General features: G+C 41.9%; 2 protein-coding genes and 1 non-coding gene across 5 annotated transcripts; 2 read left to right on the top strand and 1 right to left on the bottom strand.

Annotated features, from left to right (window-relative positions):
• Positions 1-140: 140 nt before the first annotated feature.
• On the top strand, positions 141-6120 carry LOC119009453 (zinc finger protein 135-like). Of its 2 annotated transcripts, none has more exons than XM_037080735.1 (7): positions 141-352; positions 1446-1648; positions 2625-2726; positions 2852-2947; positions 3090-3200; positions 3368-3491; positions 3693-6120. In XM_037080735.1, the coding sequence occupies exons 1-7, from the start codon at positions 325-327 to the stop codon at positions 5768-5770; spliced, it is 2742 nt and encodes a 913-aa protein (XP_036936630.1). In that variant the 5' UTR covers positions 141-324; the 3' UTR covers positions 5771-6120. The 2 variants fall into 2 exon arrangements, with proteins under 2 accessions (XP_036936630.1, XP_036936631.1); XM_037080736.1 differs by lacking the exon at positions 141-352 and adding an exon at positions 418-561.
• Positions 6121-9292: 3172 nt separating this feature from the next.
• Positions 9293-9365, bottom strand: trnar-ccu. The gene has a single exon. It is a non-coding gene; the product is annotated as a tRNA-Arg (tRNA).
• A 152-nt stretch (positions 9366-9517) lies between these two features.
• wdr45b (WD repeat domain 45B) lies at positions 9518-20441 on the top strand. 2 transcript variants are annotated; one of them, XM_037081794.1, is made up of 10 exons: positions 9518-9541; positions 11088-11162; positions 13118-13219; positions 13474-13561; positions 13968-14062; positions 14310-14500; positions 14635-14720; positions 16338-16439; positions 16607-16728; positions 17521-20441. In XM_037081794.1, exons 2-10 carry the CDS (start codon positions 11105-11107, stop codon positions 17625-17627), a joined length of 951 nt encoding a protein of 316 aa, XP_036937689.1. In that variant the 5' UTR covers positions 9518-9541; positions 11088-11104; the 3' UTR covers positions 17628-20441. The 2 variants fall into 2 exon arrangements, with proteins under 2 accessions (XP_036937689.1, XP_036937688.1); XM_037081793.1 differs by lacking the exon at positions 9518-9541 and adding an exon at positions 9569-9936.
• Positions 20442-20654: the final 213 nt, after the last annotated feature.

Here is a 20654-nt window from a genome sequence, read left to right as displayed (position 1 = left end):
ATAAATAAACCAAACACACACGGCAAATTAAAAAAAAAAATGCAGTTTAAAATGTAAATATAGCGGATATGCAACAACGTTATGTGACGGAGAGGGATACAGAGGAACTAAATAAACGACAAAGCGGAACGTCTCTACGCCTGCTGCTACCCATCGGATTGTTATTCCGAACGGAACGTCAAGCAACCGTTGACGCACAAAAAAGATACCCTCAGTGACTTAGGGCTCTGCGACTCAACTAGTGTAACACATATTGAGTTTGACTTAGGTCGAGCGACGGACATATTTCCCCTACCTGTAATGTAACTGGAGTGAGTACACAGGATGGACGGAGGAGTTTCCAAAGGACCCGGTGAGTAGAGACGGTAACAGACTCAAGTGTTTGGCTAGGCCGCGACGCAGCCCGCGCGCGGGAATGCCACTGCTAACTTTGTCAGGAACGAGCAGTATTCCTAGACATATTGCTACGTCATGTGTTGAAATACATTTTTGGAATTCCGCCGATATGGTTTTTTTTGAGCATTTCAACGGAAAACGTTCGCCAGGTTAATGACGTGACGGGTACGGATTGGCAGTTTTGGGATACATGCTAATGCTAGCATAAACGTTATGCTACCTCAAGTTGGTTTACGCTAGCTAAACAGGCTGCAGGGATAGAGTCAAATTAATTCGCGAGACAAGTGTCTTTGTTGATTGCAAAATAACTTTCACAGCCCCTAAACAGTTGGCCAGACGCATATTTGTGCATGGTTGGCGTTTGTAAATATATTGACAGTGTACATATCCTTTCAGTTATGATCTGTTAGATATGTCTTAATTACACGGAAATGAATCCGACACATCCGCCTGAGCCAGCGCTTGCATTTTGGTGTTTCTGCTAAATTCACAAAGAATAACAAAGCCTGATTTACCAGGGATTTGACATCAGTTTGTTCATTAATGTATGACTGGCACGCCAAGGACAGATTGACACGATCAAAGATTAAATAGAAATCTTGTTTGGTCCCATTAATCTGCCAAGATGTAAGACCCTCGCTTTACATAGGCGTGTAATGATAGAACTAATGAAAATGCTGATTCGGTTTGAATTGTGGGTTTGGATTTGTTCGATGACTCACCCATTTGTACCTCTGGAATTACTGCATTGGTGTCACTGAGGCTTAAATATACCAACATGATAGGGAGAGAGAGAAATCAGTGGAAATTTGGGGAAAATACATTTGTGTCTGAATTAAATGTTATTCATGGTGCCTACAGTATAGGAAAGAAAAGCCTTTGAATAGATACAGAGCAATTTTTCTGCACAGAAGAGGCACGGGGAAGCCATTTCTTCTTGGCTTAATTACTGCATATGCAACGTTTTGATCATTTTCAGCCTTGCTGTAATTTAAAAGTATTACTCATCCATTCAAACATTTTAAAAATTGTGTTTCCCTGTTTCGCAGGTCCCTCTCTACCTCTCTCTGCCCTGCGGCTCCTGGTCCCACCCATTCGGCTGGTCTCTGCAGCCATCTGGCAGACGGTGGAGCAGAAAATTGTGTCAGATTATGGGCTGCTCGAGGAGTTTGTATTTATGGTTACCGAAATTGTACCTCAGCTTCTCTCCATGAGGCAGCGGGCTGAGCTCATTTTGGGTCTCAGAGCAAGGGTGAGGAAGAATTTTAAAGCTTGTGTTTTTCAGATCATTGATAAATAAGACAATACGTATATTTGATAGAGATAAAATGCCATGGCTGTAGCAATTGGCAGATAGTGATGTATGTAAATATCACAGAACCATCAGAACGGCCCCTATATCTGTTGGTCTCTATCACAATTACATAACATTTGATTTTGAGTAGCTACGATGTGAAAAGGCACTGTACTGTTTGTAGTCACGCCATGTAAAGGTGCCTTAAGGCTGATAGTCTGTAGCGTTTTGAAATAAAATTGTTGTACTCCAACAGGCAATGGTGGATTTGAGACCAAAATACAAGGACTCTGTGTGTGCAAGTTTTCAGGCAGAACATTTGTAGTTTTTTGTACATGTCACACTGTTGCTGAATATTGCTACTGCAATGGGATGGATTGCTTTTAAATGTGGTGGATGGTTCTGAATTACACCTAATTTTGGAAGATTGTTAAACTGGCCAGCACATATTGTCTCTGTCATCCTCACTATATCTTTCGCCCTAGTTTTTCCTATTTACTTTCTATCCTATTAAAGTGGTACAAAGGCCCTTTCTAAATAATCTTTCGCTTTTAATATTAGTAGTTTGTCCGCTCATGTTGTGTTTGATTTCCATGTTCTCTGTTGGGGCTGTATCCAGTTTTCCAATGACTTGCGGCCTCCTTCTTGTGTTACACTGTAATTCTGAAACGAGTATATGTACCTGTGTCTTGACAAGATGTCAGTCAGGAGGTTGTCACAATTTCAGGAAAGAGAAGGCACTGGGGTGGTATATACCCAAAGCATTTAGAAGTTAACATAGCGTTTCATTTGCCAGAGAAATATGCCTAACCTTAGGGACTAACCCAGGGAGCTTATTTACACCCAGTATGAATGGAAACGGAACAGCCCCGCCTGCATTGTGCCCTCAGAATTACAGTTCTTGTTTATCATTGCTGCTGTCCTCTGTTTGTAGCTTATACTGGAGTTGTGTCGCTCCGAGGAGACGGCTGACCTCCAGATTATTCAGCCACATCTTGATCGAATGCAGAACCTCAGATCTCTGTGGAACGTGGAGGTGAGTGTTGAACTGCAGTCAACGTGAAACAGATGGAATAGGATTTATACATTTGTTTATGTCACTGTTTGGGAAGCACTGATCTGAGAGTTTGCTTTTTGTGCGTTTTCCATCTTGTATTGCAGAGTGATAACGCCGAACAAGGGGAATCTGACTCCCATTTCATGGGTCTGGTCCAAAACCTGCTGAGAGATCCTGATGAGAGAACAAACTTTTTCCAGGTATGTTTTGGTTGTTTGCTTCAGTTCACACAGCAAATGTGAATGCTGAACTTTATATTACTGTGAATTTTTTTGTTTTATGATGCACTCCTGTCTGTCCTGTAACAGATATTTGACATTTATGAATTTGTTTGGGTTCCAGGATGTTTTCCCAGGAGATTTTGGGCCCACTTATGACAAAGCAATCCAGACACTGATGTGGCTGTTTCTGTCCAGACTAGAGAAACTTCTTCCTTCCCAAACTCTCCAACAGGTAGAATTTCAGTTTGTTTATTGGTTTGGTGTTTTTGCATTTGCTTGTCACAAGTGCTTTTTTTAAATACATTTTCAGTGTAGTGTTGTAAAACTCTGAAATATTCCTAACATATTAGGAAGATGTACTGCTGTTGCCTCACATTAGTTTTAATTTGTCTTTGTCAGATTGCATCTCTGCTCAGTGACGCCTCGTCCGTTCTGAATGAATGCATGGAGACATTTGCTCAGCCTCAGGATCTCAAAACCTTGCTGGGCACTCAGAAAGACCTAAACCAGCTAGAAGACATAGGTGAGCTTCTTGAATTTCTTTGACATATTGAAACAGATATTCAGAGCTTTATTTGGTATAGAAACCAAACATTGCAATGAATGTAAGTCTTACCAATTATTTTTCAGTCAACAGAAGTGGTCATGTAGATTCAGATCATGGTACACAGTGCTTTTTAATCTGTTCTGTCAATTAAACACTTCTTGTGTTCTCTCTTTTCAGAGTCTTTTGTTGTTGACAGTGGCATCCTGTCAGCTCTCTGTCTCCCTCCTGTGGAAAGAGTTGTGATTGTCAATGAACAAACTGAGACAGATGCAGAAAGTGGACTCGTGTATACAGTCTGCACAGAGATGGAGGTGGAATCTGAGAACAAAGAGGTATACGTGGAGGGAACTGGGAACTCTGAAGAGTGCGTTCAGTCCCAGTGGTTTGGTCTCGGCAGCGAGGTGAAAGCAGAAATGGACACTGTGGTGGTTACAGATCCCATCGAAGGGGCCGAAGCCAGTGACGGTGAAATGCCAGGCGACAACCATGACGAACAATCCGGAACGCTGATGATTGGGGAAGATGGCCAGGTGACAGTACTTGATGGCGTGGAGAAGAAGCCAAATAAACGTGGAAGGAAAAAGAAGCGCCCTGAAGATGAAGACTTTGAATTGCCGAGCAGAGTGAGGGGCAAACAAGACGATCCAGAATTTGATGTGGTGGGCGAACGACCAGTGCGAAAGAACCGTGGACTCAAGATGAAACGGTACCTGTCGCAGTGGAGGAAAACTGGCAAGACACAGAGCAGTAATACTGCTACCAGTGGTCCTAAAAAGTTTGCCAGGTCCCAGAGTTCAACCAAAAGCAGTGACTTGGACAAGAGAACATGCAAAGTGTGCGGAAAAGTGGTGAGTCATGCAAAGTTCTTGGAGCGTCACATGAATCGACACTCAGAGGAGCTGCCCTTTTCTTGTCCTAACTGCAAAAGGTTTTATAAGAGCTTGCGGTACTTGCAGCAACACAGATGTCCAAGTGCGACCAAAGCAAAGCCTGGCAGGAAAGCAAAGGAACAAGAGACAGGAGCAGGTGATGGTGATGGTGAACAATCTTCTAGTGGGGTTCTTTGTGAGGCAACCAGTGAAGATCAGCCGTCAGACAACACAGGCCAGGATCCTGATTACACGCCCTCTGGTGAGAGGAGGCCCTCAAGAGAATCAGACCAGACAAGTCCTGATGGAAACAAAAGTGTGTTAGAAGGTCCATTCTACTGTCCTCACTGCAGCGTCGAGTTTAAGTGCAAACAAACTTTTAGGTTCCATTTAAGAAACATTTGCTACAATGAGCAACAGGTGGATCCTGAGAAGCCTGATGATGTAAAGCATTGTTTCAGGTGTGATGAGTGTGACAAGGCGTTCAAGTACAAATCAACATTGGATTCCCACAAACAAACTCACAACCCGCTGTATTGCGAGGTGTGCATGAAACTAGTGCGAGACTCTGAGGCACTGGCAATGCACAAAGAATCCCACACCCCTTTTCAGTGCAACCAGTGTGAGGAGAACTTTCCTGTTTTCAAGGCACTTCATAAGCACTACATAGACGTCCATAATCCCATCGAGCCTTTCACCTGCACCCACTGCCAGACCACTTTTGCCAGTTTGAAGCGATTCATCAGACATGAGTGGAAGCACACCGGTTACCAGCCATTTCAGTGCACTCATTGCAGTAAAAGATTCAGATCGTACTCTGACCTTGTGGAGCATCAGAAAAAACACACCAAAGCGTATCCATTCCTCTGCTGGGAGTGTGGCAAGAAATTCCGGCACGGCGTTACCTTGACCAGACACGTGGAGCGCGTGCATCACTCCGGTGAGCCTGTAACAGAGAAACCCATGCCAATCTTCACCTGCGCTCAGTGCGGGAAGACCTTCACTTCAAGAAGATGCCTTCTGAAACACGACAATTTCCATCACAAAGGGCTGCGTTTCCCCTGCGAGCACTGTGGAAAAGGATTCTTTGGCAAAGACGCTTTGGTGAGGCACACTTTGATTCACACAGGCGAAAGGCCTTTCAAGTGCGACGACTGCGATAAGTCTTTCAGATCTGCCGCAGAATTAAAGATACACAGGAGATACCATACAGGGGAAAGACCATTTAAGTGCAGCATCTGTCAGAAAGGTTTTGTCCAGTCCTGCTTTCTCACCTTACACATGCGAACCCATACAGGAGAGAGACCATATGTTTGTACAGTATGTAGCAAGGGCTTTTCCAGCCTGCATGGCCTAAAAAGACACAGGAGACTTGTTCATGCATAGTTAATGTTAATAAGATGCTAATTCCATTGGGGATGTTCTGTTCCCCCTAGTGAAGGAGCTGAAAACATGAACTTGAGGAATATAATTTGACCTTGCTTAAGAACACTTCAGCAGTTTGGAAGTTGAAGGACATTTTCTTTAAAATACCAGCCACATTGCTCCTTCTGTGGCCTTCACAGCTTAAATTGTTGGGACTGTGTAATTGTATAGTGCATTACAAAAATGTAACTGTATTTTTTACAGAAATGTTTGCTGTAGTTCTACATAAAATTTGTATGTATAAATGATATAAACCTTTGTTCCTTGGGGAATTTATTTCATTTCTTGAATAAATTAAACATTTGATTCTAGGTGTCATTGGATTTACTCTAGAATGAGGTCATGCATATGTCCAATTTTTATTGTTTCTTGTTGGAAGAATTTTGGGCTGGATTTCATATACAAATATGTATACCCAATTTGTTGTTGATGCTGAATCAAATTTAAAAAAGTAGATGTCACTTTACTGAGGATTTTTTGGAAAACTACCTCACCTAGAGTTCTGTGTTCAATTTCAAGTCAATCCACTGTGCCGCATCTAATGAATCAGAGACACCTTAACAACAAACTAAGATGCAGCTCGACAGCTTTAAACAGTCTCCCCCTCACTATGTTAGTACTTACTCTCCATAGAGAGTAAGTAAGGCATTAAGACAACCAGGCAGATCTGCACACATCTCTGGAAAAAGGCAACTTCACCCACAACTGTTATCATATGCCTGAAGCAAGTCAGAGTCCCACAAGTTATTGCTCCCTCACATCACTTTCAAGCCATTCATAGTTACAGTGCGTATTTTACTTCATCTCTTACATAGACCCATCATCTACTGAATAAGTAATTCACACCATGAATTTAATTTCTCTCTGCACATGCTCTAATAATTGATATTCCATTATTTAAGTGATATGCAGTTGTGAGGAAGACAGCAGTGTCTGTGGGCAACATAGAGCTGTTCAGCAGCTGATAACCTATCCCACCTGCTTCAAACTGCATGCTGATTACAGCAGGTGAGCTGCAGAGTTTCCAACAATGTTTGGACCCAGAGATATCCACAGGTTTACTTAAGGTGTGTTTCATTAGATTGCTACCGCTACACTCGAGACAAGGAATTCGGCAAATAAAACTACATTTAAGGGGAATAAAAATTTAAACATCACCTCGCCTGTGGACATTTATGCCTGAGCCATGCTAGATGGTATTTATAATTAAGAATTAAAATAGCAGGCTTACAAAACTTCTGAAGATCAATTTGTTCATATTTTGCTTTATGTGTGTTTTAGGATGTTATAATCTGCTAAATTGTGACAGTGAAAACTGGTGTGCATCATTAGGTCTTCTAATCATTGAGTGTACAATGAAGTCATTTACATTTATCAGACACTTTTGTCCAAAGCGACTTACATTCATACACTGATGGGGGCTGCCATGCAGAGTGCAGCTTGGGATTCAGTATCTTGCCCAAGGACACTTTCACTTTTCACAGGGGAATCAAACCAGCAACCTTCCAGTAACAAGACGCTGGCTCTACCCCTGAGCCACAATACCTGGGGTGGACAAAAGTTTTTAAGAACAGGAATTTCCCTCCCTGTTTTCTGTCCTCCCCAGTCTCCTCTTTCTCTGAGGACTGACTCATCTTGTGGACATCCAAACTTGACTGGACGTCGTTGTGCAGCTTGCTGTGCGGCAGGTCTTTATCCCCGTCACCCTCTACTGTTGTTTCTCACAGAACAGCACATATGCTGCTTTCTGCCAAAGTTGACAGATGGATTTGCCAGTGTCAGTGTAGGTGGGCCAACAATCCGTCATGTCACCTGATTTCTGCTGTCGGCAAGCAGTGCCACACTTGTAATGGCCTGAGAGGACGGGACAATAATTGTTATTTGTTGTCTGAAGAAGCAGATGATATGTTGACCTTGAGTCTCATTTTCACCTTGTGTGACTGCCAAGCCACTGGCAAGCTGACAGGTGCTAAGCATATTGAAGGTATCACCTAATGAATGATTCACATATATTAATGTTACAGTACACTTGTGCTGTACTGACAACTGAATTAAGAAATAAGAAATAAAAAACTCTGGAAAGTTTGGAAGATGCTTGCTACCAGACTGAGCTATAAGCATAGTCACTAGGAAGCTACACAGAACAGAACAAAATGCAATAGATTCTAAATGCCATATATAAAAAATAGCATATTCTTGGTATCACATTGTAAAGAAACCCTTGACCATCACCTTCTTAATAGAGTAGTTACAAAACACATATGACAAAGGATATTTAGGCCATTCAAGTAGATGGTTACATAAGTTTGATGTCAACTCTGATGCATTGATCAGTCATTGCTACTCCTTGATCCAAACATTTTTGCTAAAATCAGTTGCTACAGTTGTCACGAGACCATCAAGGCATGCATGTGGCACATTTCTCATTATCTCAAGGTGACAATGCTTGTTTTCTTGAGATAATAAGACGCTATCAGGAGCTAACCATCTCTGTTCGCTTCGAGTCAAATTCAAAATTACCATTCGATCTCGAGATGACGACATTAAAAAAATCAAATCGAGGGCCATTATGGGCTTCAGCATGCCATAGTATGTCAGTCATAGCAGGTAAAGCACGGGTGTAATTAATTGCGTCAGTAATTTAGATCAGGTCTGACAGTGGGGTGATGCGATGCTGCCTCACAGGTGTAGTTTTCACTTCGATGTAATGGGGCACTGTTATTAGGTACACCTGTTTACGATGAAAAGTGTCTATTGAAAAGGTTCATTTAATTGTTGTTCAACAAAGTGCAGTTTGTGATGATATATATCATATATACTACACAAAAAATATGAGTACAGGGGTATTTCAGCCTGAGGAGTGAAGCTGCTCTGTAGTCTGGTGCTATGGCAGCAGATACCTCTGTATCTGTTGTCAGATGGCAGCAGGGTGAACAGACTGTGGCTGGGTGGGTGTTATCTTTTAGTATCCTTTGGGCTGTGTGCAGATACATGACTGATGTCAGTGATGCTTAGTCTTTATTTTTATGTTCTGGCCAGTTTTAATCATTCACTGTAGAGCCTTTCTGTCCTGTACTGTGCAGGAAACATATTAGTTTCTGATGTTTCCTCTGCAAATGTTAAGGGGAAATTGGCACAGGAATTTCACTCTCTTATGTGTTCAACAATGCAAGAATGTATGATTTAAAACTACAGTCTATTAATTACATGCCGTTCCAAATCTTTTTTTTTTTTTTTCTCCACAAAATCAGTGTCAATTTAGTAACTGGTATTGATAATGCACTCACAGCCTGAGAACTGGGGACATAACTTTATTTGTTTTGTACTGCTTATGTACTATATAACAGTTGCTGAAACATTTTCACTTACTGTAAATACATATACGATATTGAATACACTGTAATATTATACTTACATATGTTCCTCCTATTACAAATAGTCAGATGCATATTAAATATGCCTCAACGAAATCACAAAACTGTTCACCCCAGATGGGACTCGAACCCACAATCCCTGGCTTAGGAGGCCAGTGCCTTATCCATTAGGCCACTGGGGCTAGATACCTATAATCATCGCATTGTTACAATCTGAATCTTTCCCGTAGCTGTGGGGGATTTTCGCTGCCAAACTAGCAATTTCCCATCACTGACAATGGTCAACCACATCAACAAACCTCCGCTGGCTCAGATCAACAATCTCATAATGGGCAACGACTGCTGAAGTCGTAGTCTGGTGATTACGCCTCTTCTCTGATCGGTGCTTGTTTCAGTATTGAGCTGTGTTTATTTATTTTTTTTTAGTTAAAAGCATTAATGGGGATGTTAATGGATTTATTCTAGCATTAAATATTTGCTAACACGCGTTAACAAAGTTCAATGAAAACTCCCCCCGGTCTTGACTGGTGACAGCTGTGTCCAAGCAGGAACCAACCTCAGTTGTTTTTCCTTCCCTCTGCCCAGCACACTCCGCAGGAATGGTGGCTGGTTAGCTGTTCAGGCAGCAGTTTTTTTTTTGGATTAGCTTATTTGTTAACGTTATTTGGCATTGTTCTGTTATAATAATGAATTTACTACCGTCGAATCCTCACGGGAATGGCCTCCTTTATGCTGGATTTAACCAGGATCATGGTAAGAAGTGGCGCCGTCTTACATTTTTTTCGCACTAAATGGAAATTGGCAACGTCGTGGATGCTAAGCTAACGTTGCTACACTAATGTCTTCACCTAGCATACATTAACAATAACATTACCTCATAACGACAGCTTTACATTTTCTGGGCTTGGCGATATTTAACGACAGTACTGCTGCCCAGTTGTCAAGCGATAACTCAAAGTGACAACCGTTAAGTTTATATTGGCTTAAGCTGACTAGTCGGCGTAGCTAGCCGGCTAAAGCTAACATTTCACATAGCCTTTTTGTTGTCAAGCTTACCAGCAAATTTTAGGTCAACATGACAAGTGTGCTAAGTTACTTACAAACACGTTGTTCGTGTTCAAGCACTCGAATTAGAACTGTTTGCAGGCAGCAGCAGATGTATGTGAACTAAACCACAAAGCTAATGTTAGCTGAGTTTCCTTCGACCCCCATGGTTAACGTTATCAGTCACTACAACTGCGAGAAAGCTAAGCGTTAGCTTGGAAACAGCTTGCTAAGCTAAGTTCGACAATGTTGTCGCAATATTGTGCTAATGTTATATTAGCTACCCCCCAAAATAACACAGTCATTTTGAAGGTTGCCAGTTGACCGAAGTAAATATGTTTTTTTGTTGACACGTAACTACATTGTCACACACGGACTTAAACGCTGCTGCGCTCCACACCCACACACATTTACACAGGCCGTAAAGTTAAAGTATTCGTAATTGATCTACCTAAGCATTGGTATAATTAAGTGAAATTATTGGTGACAGCTACGTTTGTCAGGACTGGAAGGCAGTTAAGATCAACAGTAAAAGTGATGGCCCAGTGATCAAAGACCTCACATGACCCCTGAGAGATCGAGCTATACAGACATCATGTCAACGCGCGTCTTGGCCGAGGCTAATCATTTGTCGCTTGATCTGTGTCAGCTCTTTATATGTGAACTTCTCTTTACCACCCTACAAGGCCAGTCGGTCCGTCTGATTCTAGCTCCCCACTCCTCATACTGCGTTACATCAACACTGTAAAGGCTGAGGGTGTTTTGGGAAATTCCACTCCTAAGATGATGGTGAAACTGGCCCTTCACTTTAGTGACTGATCCGTTTCTGACAGCTGTGTCATCTTTGTGTGTCCCTCCAGGATGCTTTGCCTGCGGAATGGAAAATGGATTTCGGGTCTACAACACAGATCCTCTTAAGGAGAAGGAGAAACAAGGTAACACGCTCTGCCGACATTAAAGATTTGAATGTCAAGGCCAGGTTGTCCATTTCATTAGCAGGGTGGAAACATACACTGAGCAGCCTGCCCAGTGGCAACATATTGAGATACTAGTATTTGTTGTGAGTTCAACCTTTGACAATGACAGTGTGTCAGTCAGCTGACACCTTCATTCATAAAGGTCTGTTAGAACAACAAACGGAAAAGGAAACAGGAGTTACCTGGGTGCTGCCTGGTACCTGTGCTCGCTTGTAGCAAAAAATAGAATAAAAATGTTTACACTAAACACTGTGATCACTAGTATATTGTGACAACGATGAGCTAAATTTTATTTTGATTTTCGTCATGAACTAATGTAATTCAAAGCGCAGTTAAAACTGAGTGTTCAGAGCTCATAATGTGGACACATGAGCTGTGCAAACAACAATCGCTTTATCACAAATTCATTATCAAAATACTTCATTTAAAAATAAGCAGCTTGAGGACCCACCCACCCATTTAAGGTCAGGGCTGTCAAGTTTTTTTCTAGGTGATGTCATTTACTCGGATTACTTTTTTGTTGCAATGAGAAATGTCATGATTAGTTTAGCAGTTGAAATAATCCGCTATTTTGTTTTTTTTGTTTTTTTTTTGACAATTACTTTATTGCTTAAAGAATTTAATTATAGTTCCCTGTTCCTTTTGTATCCACAAAATGATGTTTAAGTTTGATTGTATTTAGTGTGCAGGTGTAACATAGTTAGCAAGAGCCAGAGCAGAGAAAGCATTGTGTGGTTAATGAGTCGCATGTTGAAACATGAAGTACTGTTAGCTGTACCAGCCTGTGTTCTCTTGTTTCGGCTAAATTGTCTGTACTGTCAGATTATCTTTACTTACATGTATTTCAGATAATTAAACCTTTTTCATAGCAGTTGATTTGCAAAAGCATTAGAAATTGTTTGAACGTGTTGGCTTTATGTGGCCTTGTACTCACTCGTTGTGATTTTTTTATATCAAAGTAAAGAGCTGTGAAGGCGAAACTACATCTGTCGTTCCCATAATTATTAGTCTGCAGAGTTAATGACTATGGGTCGTGGAATATGCAATTTAATGTCTGTAAAGTCAATATCTTTGAAGGAAGACGTGCGTCCTCTGGACACTGTAACCAGCAACGTGCAGAAGAGATTGTAAAGTTTCTGGTAAGGCAGTATTAATCTAACGAGTTACCTTTCTCAGTAGGTAATGTTAACACGTAACAGGTTACTTTTTAAGGGCAATAGTCTTTTAATGTACGTAATTTTCAAAAGTAGCGCTACCCAGCACTGTTGACAATTTACTTTGCATACAATTTATATAGAAAACAGTTTTAAAACTTCCATCCCGGATGTGATAGTAAAGGAATGCTCAGTGGCTGACACTAAGTCCTTGTTGAAAGCTATTTGGCTAATGACTGCAGAAAGTCACACCAGCCAATTCTGCTTCAGGAACTAAGTACTGGGGAACACTTGCAACTCCTTTAATATGGCGGGACATAAGAGGAAGCCAAACATGACTGAGAATGTGACTCAGCACGTGACCCGCTCCAAGGTTACTTCTCTAACTCACAGGTCTGAACCGCAGCAGGCCCTGAGCTGACCAAGGACTCGTTCACAGAACCAAGATCGTCCCTTTTTTTTAATATTCTGTGAAGATCTATGTCCAGTTCTTGGATGACTGTCTTTATTGCACATAGCAGCTCTCTGTCCTGCTGGAGCTCTGTGTGCTGTACATGGAGGGAGGGCAGTGTGATTGTGTGGAATGCTCTGTGGTCTGTTGTGGAGAGCTGATCCATTAGAGATGAGTGAGCAGAATGCAAGTGTCGTCCGAGGTCCAGTTTACAGTCAGCTGTGATGATGACGGCTGCATTCTTTTCTCATATCAATTAACAGTTCTACTCCTTATTGGTGCTCACTTCCGATGATGTTGCCTTTCAGAGTTCCTGGAGGGCGGGGTTGGCCACGTGGAGATGCTGTTTAGGTGTAACTATTTAGCACTAGTGGGAGGAGGAAAGAAACCCAAGTACCCAACCAACAAAGGTAGGTATTGTCGTCTTCAGTTAGCAATGTCGAGCTGTTCAATATTTTTTTCAGTCAGCAGCATCAGATGTGCGACAAACAATGTCAGTACTGTTAGCTATAAGGTTAGCCCATAATAAGTGAGGTCATTCTGGACAAAATGTCAGTGAATTAATTATAGTTAATCCATTTGTTCATATTATGCTGCATGTTCATGTCCAGATTGTGCTAATTTAATTCATTGGTTGTATTTTTCTTTTTTCTTTGTATTCTAGTGATGATCTGGGATGACCTGAAGAAGAAGACAGTCATTGAGATCGAGTTCTCAACAGAAGTCAAAGCAGTGAAGCTTCGGCGGGACAGGTGAAAAGCTCCCGCCTCGAAAAGCTGAGATGGATTTAAAGCCAGTTTTGTAAAGCTGTGGCATCTTTTTTCAGGGGTTGTCTTATCTGATATTTTGTTATTGGTTTAATTCGTTTCATCATGCGTTATGGTTGCAACATCAATGGTTGTGTAATGCGTGAGTCGAGGGGAGGCTCCTCTTAAGATACAACCAGAATATTGAGATATGTTTCAGGCTTACATCTCCCTTTCAAAATGCTTCTCAACTTAATTGCACAGCAGTTCTGCACCAATAATGCAGCCATACCGTCTGACTCATTGTCAGCTGAGGGCCTCTGGTTTATCGCTGGTAGTGTCAGATTAATATTACACCTCTGAACAATTAGTTTAAACTTTAGTCTGCGTGTTGATTCTCCTTTGTGCTCAGGATTGTGGTGGTCCTGGACTCAATGATCAAAGTCTTCACCTTCACTCACAACCCCCATCAGCTGCATGTGTTTGAGACCTGCTACAACCCCAAAGGTCAGTCAACTGTGTTCCAAATGAAAGACTTTAAATCAGCCCGTTCTGCTCCACGCACCCACTTAACCTCTTGAACCACTCAGACTTTTTTTTTGTGTGCAGCAAAACTTGTGCCGCCCACGCAACATTACGTAGTTGTAGTCGAATTTTGGCCCGAAATGTTCAAAGTCTACAGCCATAAATAGAATCTGTATAACATGTGACACATCTTTACATATTAACCAACCTTTTCCCTTGCTCTCCTCAGGTCTGTGTGTGCTGTGTCCCAACAGCAACAACTCTCTGTTGGCGTTCCCTGGGACTCACTCGGGGCATGTGCAGATCGTAGACCTGGCCAACACGGAGAAGCCCCCAGTCGACATCCCCGCCCATGAGGGTGCGCTGTGCTGCATCGCTTTAAATCTGCAGGGGACGAGGATAGCTACTGCATCAGAGAAAGTAAGTCGTGCCAGGGTTGAAGTAATTTCCCTCAAAAAAATAACTTTGTACATGGGAACACGTCTCCTTCAGTTGTTGTGTCGTTTGTTCCTGTTGCTGCTGTCTTGTGACTAATCCACTTTGTGTTTCCACAGGGGACTCTCATTAGAATTTTCGACACATCTGCAGGTCAGCTCATACAGGAGCTAAGACGAGGCTCTCAGACAGCGAACATTTACTGGTGAGCACTGAGCAACAATTCTGTTTGCTTAATAGCACTGCAGTAGGTGCGTCCTTTAGTTCACGTCTATGACATCAGATGAAAAACAGCATTTGCAGAATTGTCCAAAACAGAAAGGCAGAGCAGGCTGTGTGCTTCCAGACAGCTGTTGACTCATTCCAAAGCCTTCCTTGAGACCTCACCAGAGTGCTGGCTCTCTCCATGAGCACACAGAGTGTATTGACATATTGTAACAGCACTATGACTTGCTACATTACACATGCAAAATGAGACCACAGTCTACGAGCAGCTTTTTCTTCTTCTGCCCTCCTCCTCCTTAGTTTGTCAAGTTTGCGTAACTCCTAGATTTCACTGGGCCTGTCTCGGCAGCATCATAGAATCAGGGGGCGTAGACCGTTTTCTTAAGTCACTGTGGCCCTTTTCACATATGAATTCTGGACAATAAGCTGAGAACCAGATCAGGATATTGTCCACATTTGCTTGTTCAAACATGCAGCACACGTCAGGAAATTGTGTGTGTCCAAGGTGTTCACACATGTTGGAAACACTACGATGGTTTGGGCAAGGGGTGGCACCTGGGAAGGAGGCTAAAGATTTTAATGTATTTGGACATGTTTGCAAAAGTAACGACAGAGCTGAAAGTGATATACAGGCGAGCAGAGGAAAGTATGAAGCAGCTGCACAGCTGTGCGAATATGCAGCATTTTGGATCTGTGTCCAGCAGCAGTGTGCCGTGGAAGAGCCATATGGAAGTGCAACAGACGCAGCAGGGAAATATTCTGGGAATATTCGAGTTAACGATGAGCAACGCCATTTTCTCATGCCCCAGTGTACGTTTGAGTATGTGTTACAGCTGATTAAACCAGCACTAACACGGAGGATTACACACAGTTAATTCACTCAGGACAATTATCTGCTCTGTTCACACATGTGGCTCATCTGGACTGAGGACGAGGGAGCTGGCAGGGTGAAGTCTGGGGCAAATAATGCAGATGCTTGTGTTGATACATACAGGCCCTCTAGAGCTCCACAGCTCCATGTTTGAGAGTGTGGATGATGTAATGTCACTTCAGGAAGTCCTTATATGGTGACCACATGAGAAATGAATGTGACACTGAATCACTGAATGTTGTATAGTCATGTTCTTCTTCATAGTATGTGTAAGATTGAGAAGAGTAGGGTTTATGGATTACACCAGTCGTCCACAATTAGTCTATCTTTTCCATTTCATTTGACTTAAATTAACACTCGTTCAGTTTATTCCCACTTCTTATCTCTGTCTGAGTGGACCCACGACACCTCTAACAACTGAGCCACGCTTCAGTTTTAATTCACAAAAAAATCAGAAATGAACGAAATAAACAGTGAAACTGGGATCAAAACTTAATGAATCACGAAGCACTGAAACAATGGAGCATAATATCGACTGAAAAGATTTATATTTAAACCACAACAACAGCAATTGCAGTGAGCTGGGAACCTCCTCCAGTGTAGGTTTACGGTTCTATAAAAACCCAATATCCCTTCAGATTCAGTGGTACATGACTGGGTTCACGAATGCTCGTAGTTTTCTTGTTCTCATCAGTTTCCATCACCTCTGTCTTGGTTTTGTTCCAGCATCAATTTCAACCAGGATGCGTCCCTCATCTGTGTGTCCAGTGATCATGGCACAGTGCACATCTTCGCTGCAGAGGACCCCAAAAGGAACAAACAGTCGAGGTTAGTCTCCGCCTTTTGATTGTATTCCATACAAGTGATGTCAGATCTGTCTACTGCATACCAATGAAGCAGGAGCTCAATCTGCATGACGTAACAAAAAGGGGTTGGTATTAAGAAATGATTTAGATTTATTAGTTTTCTGATGGATTGTTTCTGTCTCTGTGCAGTTTGGCATCAGCCAGCTTTCTTCCCAAATACTTCAGTTCCAAATGGAGCTTCTCCAAGTTCCAGGTCCCCTCAGGCTCTCCTTGTGTGTGTGCCTTTGGAACAGAGCCAAATGCTGTCATCGGTGAGTTTGGTTTGTTCTGAACACTAGACTATCTTATCTTTTCACTCTTTCTGTTCAGAGTCGGTGGCTAACCCTAACCTTACGTAGGCCGTCGTTCTTTATTGTGGTCAACATTATCAGGATTGCTGTAGGTCATGGGATATCTTGTTTTGGCAGTTGTAGATCATCAAATGAATTTTTGAGAACTAGTGCAGGCTTAGAAAACCATCATACGGGTCTTAAACAAACCAAGCTCTGTTCGCAGTTTCAAGGAGGAGTTAATTTATTGTTCATCGCACTGATTTAAAAAAGGAAAAAAAAGCTGTTAAAATAAAGTAAGTCGAGCTGTTTCAGTCTCTTTCATGTTGTCACCATTTTCACGTTGCTATTCTACATCGATAACACCAGGTAGTTTCCCAGCTATGTGGGAAGATGATGTGACTATTTCTTAACCCTGCAGACAGTTTTCTTACTGCATACTGAACTGAAAGGGAAAACTGAAAGAGACGGATTTGGCTTTTGGTTTTCTGTTTTTGGCAAAGTGAATGCATCAGTCAGACCTTCAAATGTATAAATTCACATGTGGGGATCCAGCAGTGCAGGTGTCATGTTTTTCATACAGCGGGGGAAAAGAGAGAGGTGTCGAGTATGTTGTCTTAAATGGGACCCAGAAACATTACCATGTTTTTTTGTATTAAATGCGCTTTCCTATCTCTGCAGCATTATAGAAAAACAATAGAAGTGTCAGGTTCTGTGTCTGGCCTGAGTTTGCTGATAGATGTGTGCTCTACTCTCATTTCCTTCACCATGCAGCCATTTGTGCTGATGGCAGCTACTACAAGTTCCTGTTCAACCAGAAAGGGGAGTGTTCCAGAGATGTGTACGCCCAGTTCCTGGAGATGACCGATGAGAAAATATGACCTTTGACCCCTCTGGAGACTCGCTATTACACAGCCTGTTTTTTTCCCCCCCTTTGCTTTGTTAAGTTTGGAGGAGGCTGGAGAGGTTCCTCTTGCACTTGTCCGTATCTTTGACAGACTCTGTGAAGGAGCATCAGATGGAGGGAGGACAAAGAAAGAGAAGCACAGATTTGGGGAAACCCCTCACAGCAAACACGAACACATGGAAGCACTAACATGGATGCAGACTTAAGACTCCTGAGGATGGTCTCTGGACAGAGGGACTCCCAAACCAAACACTAGAGAAGAGGGAACGTTATTTTTGTTGAATGGACAACGTGCCGCTTTTTAAGACGTCTTCCGAGGAATTTACAAAGGATGGCTATTTTTAATCACATAGATGATTCTGATAGTTAGACGGATTGAAAATACTGAGATTTTTGTCAACTAACACCACCTAACCTAACTATAGGGAGTGCCTCGAGACTGGAGAGAATCTGTATGTGTGCACATATTGCTGTTGTCATATATACATATGTGTGTTTGTGTATATACCAATGTACCATATTAGGTGTTTGCAAAGCAGAATCAGACTGAAGGAACTAGATTTTTTTCCACTCTTGTCTTTGAGGTTCATAGAAACATCTGGAACAGACTGATCCTGCCTTGTGAAGCGTCACCATAGTATTACTAGATTTTCTTATATCCACTGTATAAACACAACACACCAGACTGAACTTTAACTACATATGACTGTACAGAACAGTAGCAGAAAAAGAATTTAACATGTCTTTTTGTTTCACTCTTCCTTTTTTCATACATGGTGCAATATGTTTTCCCCATTGTTTTGGTTTTTTTTTTGCTAGGCGCTTGTAAAAAGTTGAGTGTTTCTACCTGACCAAGAAAGCTTAAAGTAATAGTTATTCTGAGGGGGAAATGGGGTTGTTCACTTTCTTGCTCAGTGAGATGTGTACATTTGAAACCACGCTTGTGTCTGTTAGATATACAGCCTGAGCCAGCGACTGGTTAGCTTAGCATAAACACTGGAAACAGTTAGCCGTACTCTGCTCAAAGGTAAAAAAAAACACCATTCAGGACCCCCAAAGCTCATTATATTGTGTCTGCTTAGTCTGTAGTGAGGCAGACTATATTTTAGCAGGGAGTAGTGACTTCCTACAGTTGCCACCATGATTTTTTCCCCTTTAGTTTTTGTATGGATTAAAATAAAGAGCTATAATGTGTGAACTAGACAAATCCAGGCTAACTCGCTACCTATGTTTCCAGTCAGCTGTTAGCTGCAGCATTATATTTACCCTGTGGAATTTCTTCCATGGTTTTTTTCAGTTCAGTATTGAACGGTTTAAACAAATGAGATATAATGTTAATCGGACAGAGCAAGGCTAACGCTCCATGTTTTCATTTGTCATGCCAAGCTAAGCTAGCAAGCTGCTAGCTTTAGCCTCACATTTACTCTACAGGATTGGCAAAAATCTTTTCAATTTGCTTGCAGCAAGAAAGCGTTTGAGAGCAAAAACATGGTCCTCATTAGTACATTAACAGAAACACAATGCAGATGCTTCAAGCTACACAACATCGGAGTGTCACCTGCAAATTGTAGTCCAACACAAGCTGCAGGCTGAGTGCTTGCGTGCACTATATAGCATGAACCAACAAGGGAAAGTTGACCCCTTCTGTTTAGGTTCATTGCTGCTCAAACAACCGAAGCTAACCAGTTTGATGAATTTCTAGCTGAGCATGTCAAAATCATAGGTGTATTTGACTCTTTGTCACCTCTCCCTGTCTGTTTCTTTTTTATGTCTGTGTAGTAGATACAGAAGTACACATTGCTCCACACATGGCATGTTGGTGTACTACTGTGGTTGTGGCGATGCTCCAAGTAGCTCTGTGTTGTCCCCTTGAGGACTGGCGTTCTTAGCCTCACAGGTGTTTGAGCGCACCTTTGTACCAGCTGGTTTAAGCATCAGGACCATGTTTCTGCACTGTCTATTTCCCAAAATGTAGTGAAAGTTGAGTGTTTGTTGTTCCTGTCTGAATAGGAAAACTAAAGAGCCAAATGCACAGGCACGGCTTCCATCTTAAATCACAAAAAAAACCAAAAAAACGATTTCGGAAAAGATTCGTTTTTTTTCTTCCACAGTCAAGATCAAATATTTTTCTTAAAAAAAGGAGAGAACAATATTTTGAACACGGTTCAATACTGCACTTCATGTTTAATGTTATCACATTATTTGTCCAATACAGTTAAAAACCTTAAATCATCTGGAGGATGATTGGTCGCCTCATGTACTTTTCATTGGCCGCTGTGGCTGTCCATTCACAGCGGTGCACTCGCTTTTGTTTCAATCCCAGCAACACTCAGAAAATGTAGTGTAGCTTATGTCTTGTGTGAGTAAACGGCTTCACCATGCTCCCCAACAGCATCAATTCAGCTAACGCGAATCAGGGACTCTGAAGTGCTTTGTTGAAGCCCGTGGCCATAAACAAGAAGATCTGTTCAGTGTGGAACCTGGATAAGCAGAACTGTGTTAATGTATAATTCAATATTACTGTTCTGTTTTATTATTTGTCATATTACTTGACGGCATTCTTGTCGATTTAATGCAAAACATGTCATTTGTGTTGCTTTCTGCATCAGATTGTACCATTGCAGGTGTCAGTGCTCAACTCACACGGCACTCAGCGCTCACTGACGTAAAGGAGGGACGCTGCACAAACTGAAAAGCCAACTTGTTTCTGACGCACTCAGAATGATTGTAAAACCTGCATTTAACTCTGTGAATAAAATGTAACATCTGCTTTTACAGTTAAACTTTATGGGCTGTGTGATGCCTTTTATACTGTGGACAGCAGGTGTAGCCTCAACTGTCCTCAGACTGCATAATTGGATTTTTTTACACTCACCGTTGTACTTGAGGGCCCCGTAAACATTTAACAGTGTCTTAAAGTCCAGCTGAAATGAACAGCATTTCTTGTCTGCTACAGCGTATATAATCCACTCTGTAAATCAGTCTTTCCTCTGTTTACTAG

The sequence above is a fragment of the Acanthopagrus latus genome, chromosome 20, assembly GCF_904848185.1.
Source record: "Acanthopagrus latus isolate v.2019 chromosome 20, fAcaLat1.1, whole genome shotgun sequence".
NCBI classification, from domain to species: Eukaryota; Metazoa; Chordata; class Actinopteri; order Spariformes; family Sparidae; genus Acanthopagrus; species Acanthopagrus latus.
This window is presented reverse-complemented; position numbering and strand designations above follow the sequence as displayed.

Bases quoted from the DNA above. Each gene is read 5' to 3' on its own strand.
- LOC119009453 (XM_037080735.1), top strand. From the start codon at position 325: ATGGACGGAGGAGTTTCCAAAGGACCCG. The intron at 353-1,445 runs GTGAGTAGAGAC...CCTGTTTCGCAG, and splicing joins AGGAGTTTCCAAAGGACCCG to GTCCCTCTCTACCTCTCTCT. The intron at 3,492-3,692 runs GTGAGCTTCTTG...CTCTCTTTTCAG, and splicing joins AAACCAGCTAGAAGACATAG to AGTCTTTTGTTGTTGACAGT.
- wdr45b (XM_037081793.1), top strand. From the start codon at position 9,870: ATGAATTTACTACCGTCGAATCCTCACGGGAATGGCCTCCTTTATGCT. The intron at 9,937-11,087 runs GTAAGAAGTGGC...GTGTCCCTCCAG, and splicing joins TGGATTTAACCAGGATCATG to GATGCTTTGCCTGCGGAATG. The intron at 13,220-13,473 runs GTAGGTATTGTC...TTTGTATTCTAG, and splicing joins CAAGTACCCAACCAACAAAG to TGATGATCTGGGATGACCTG.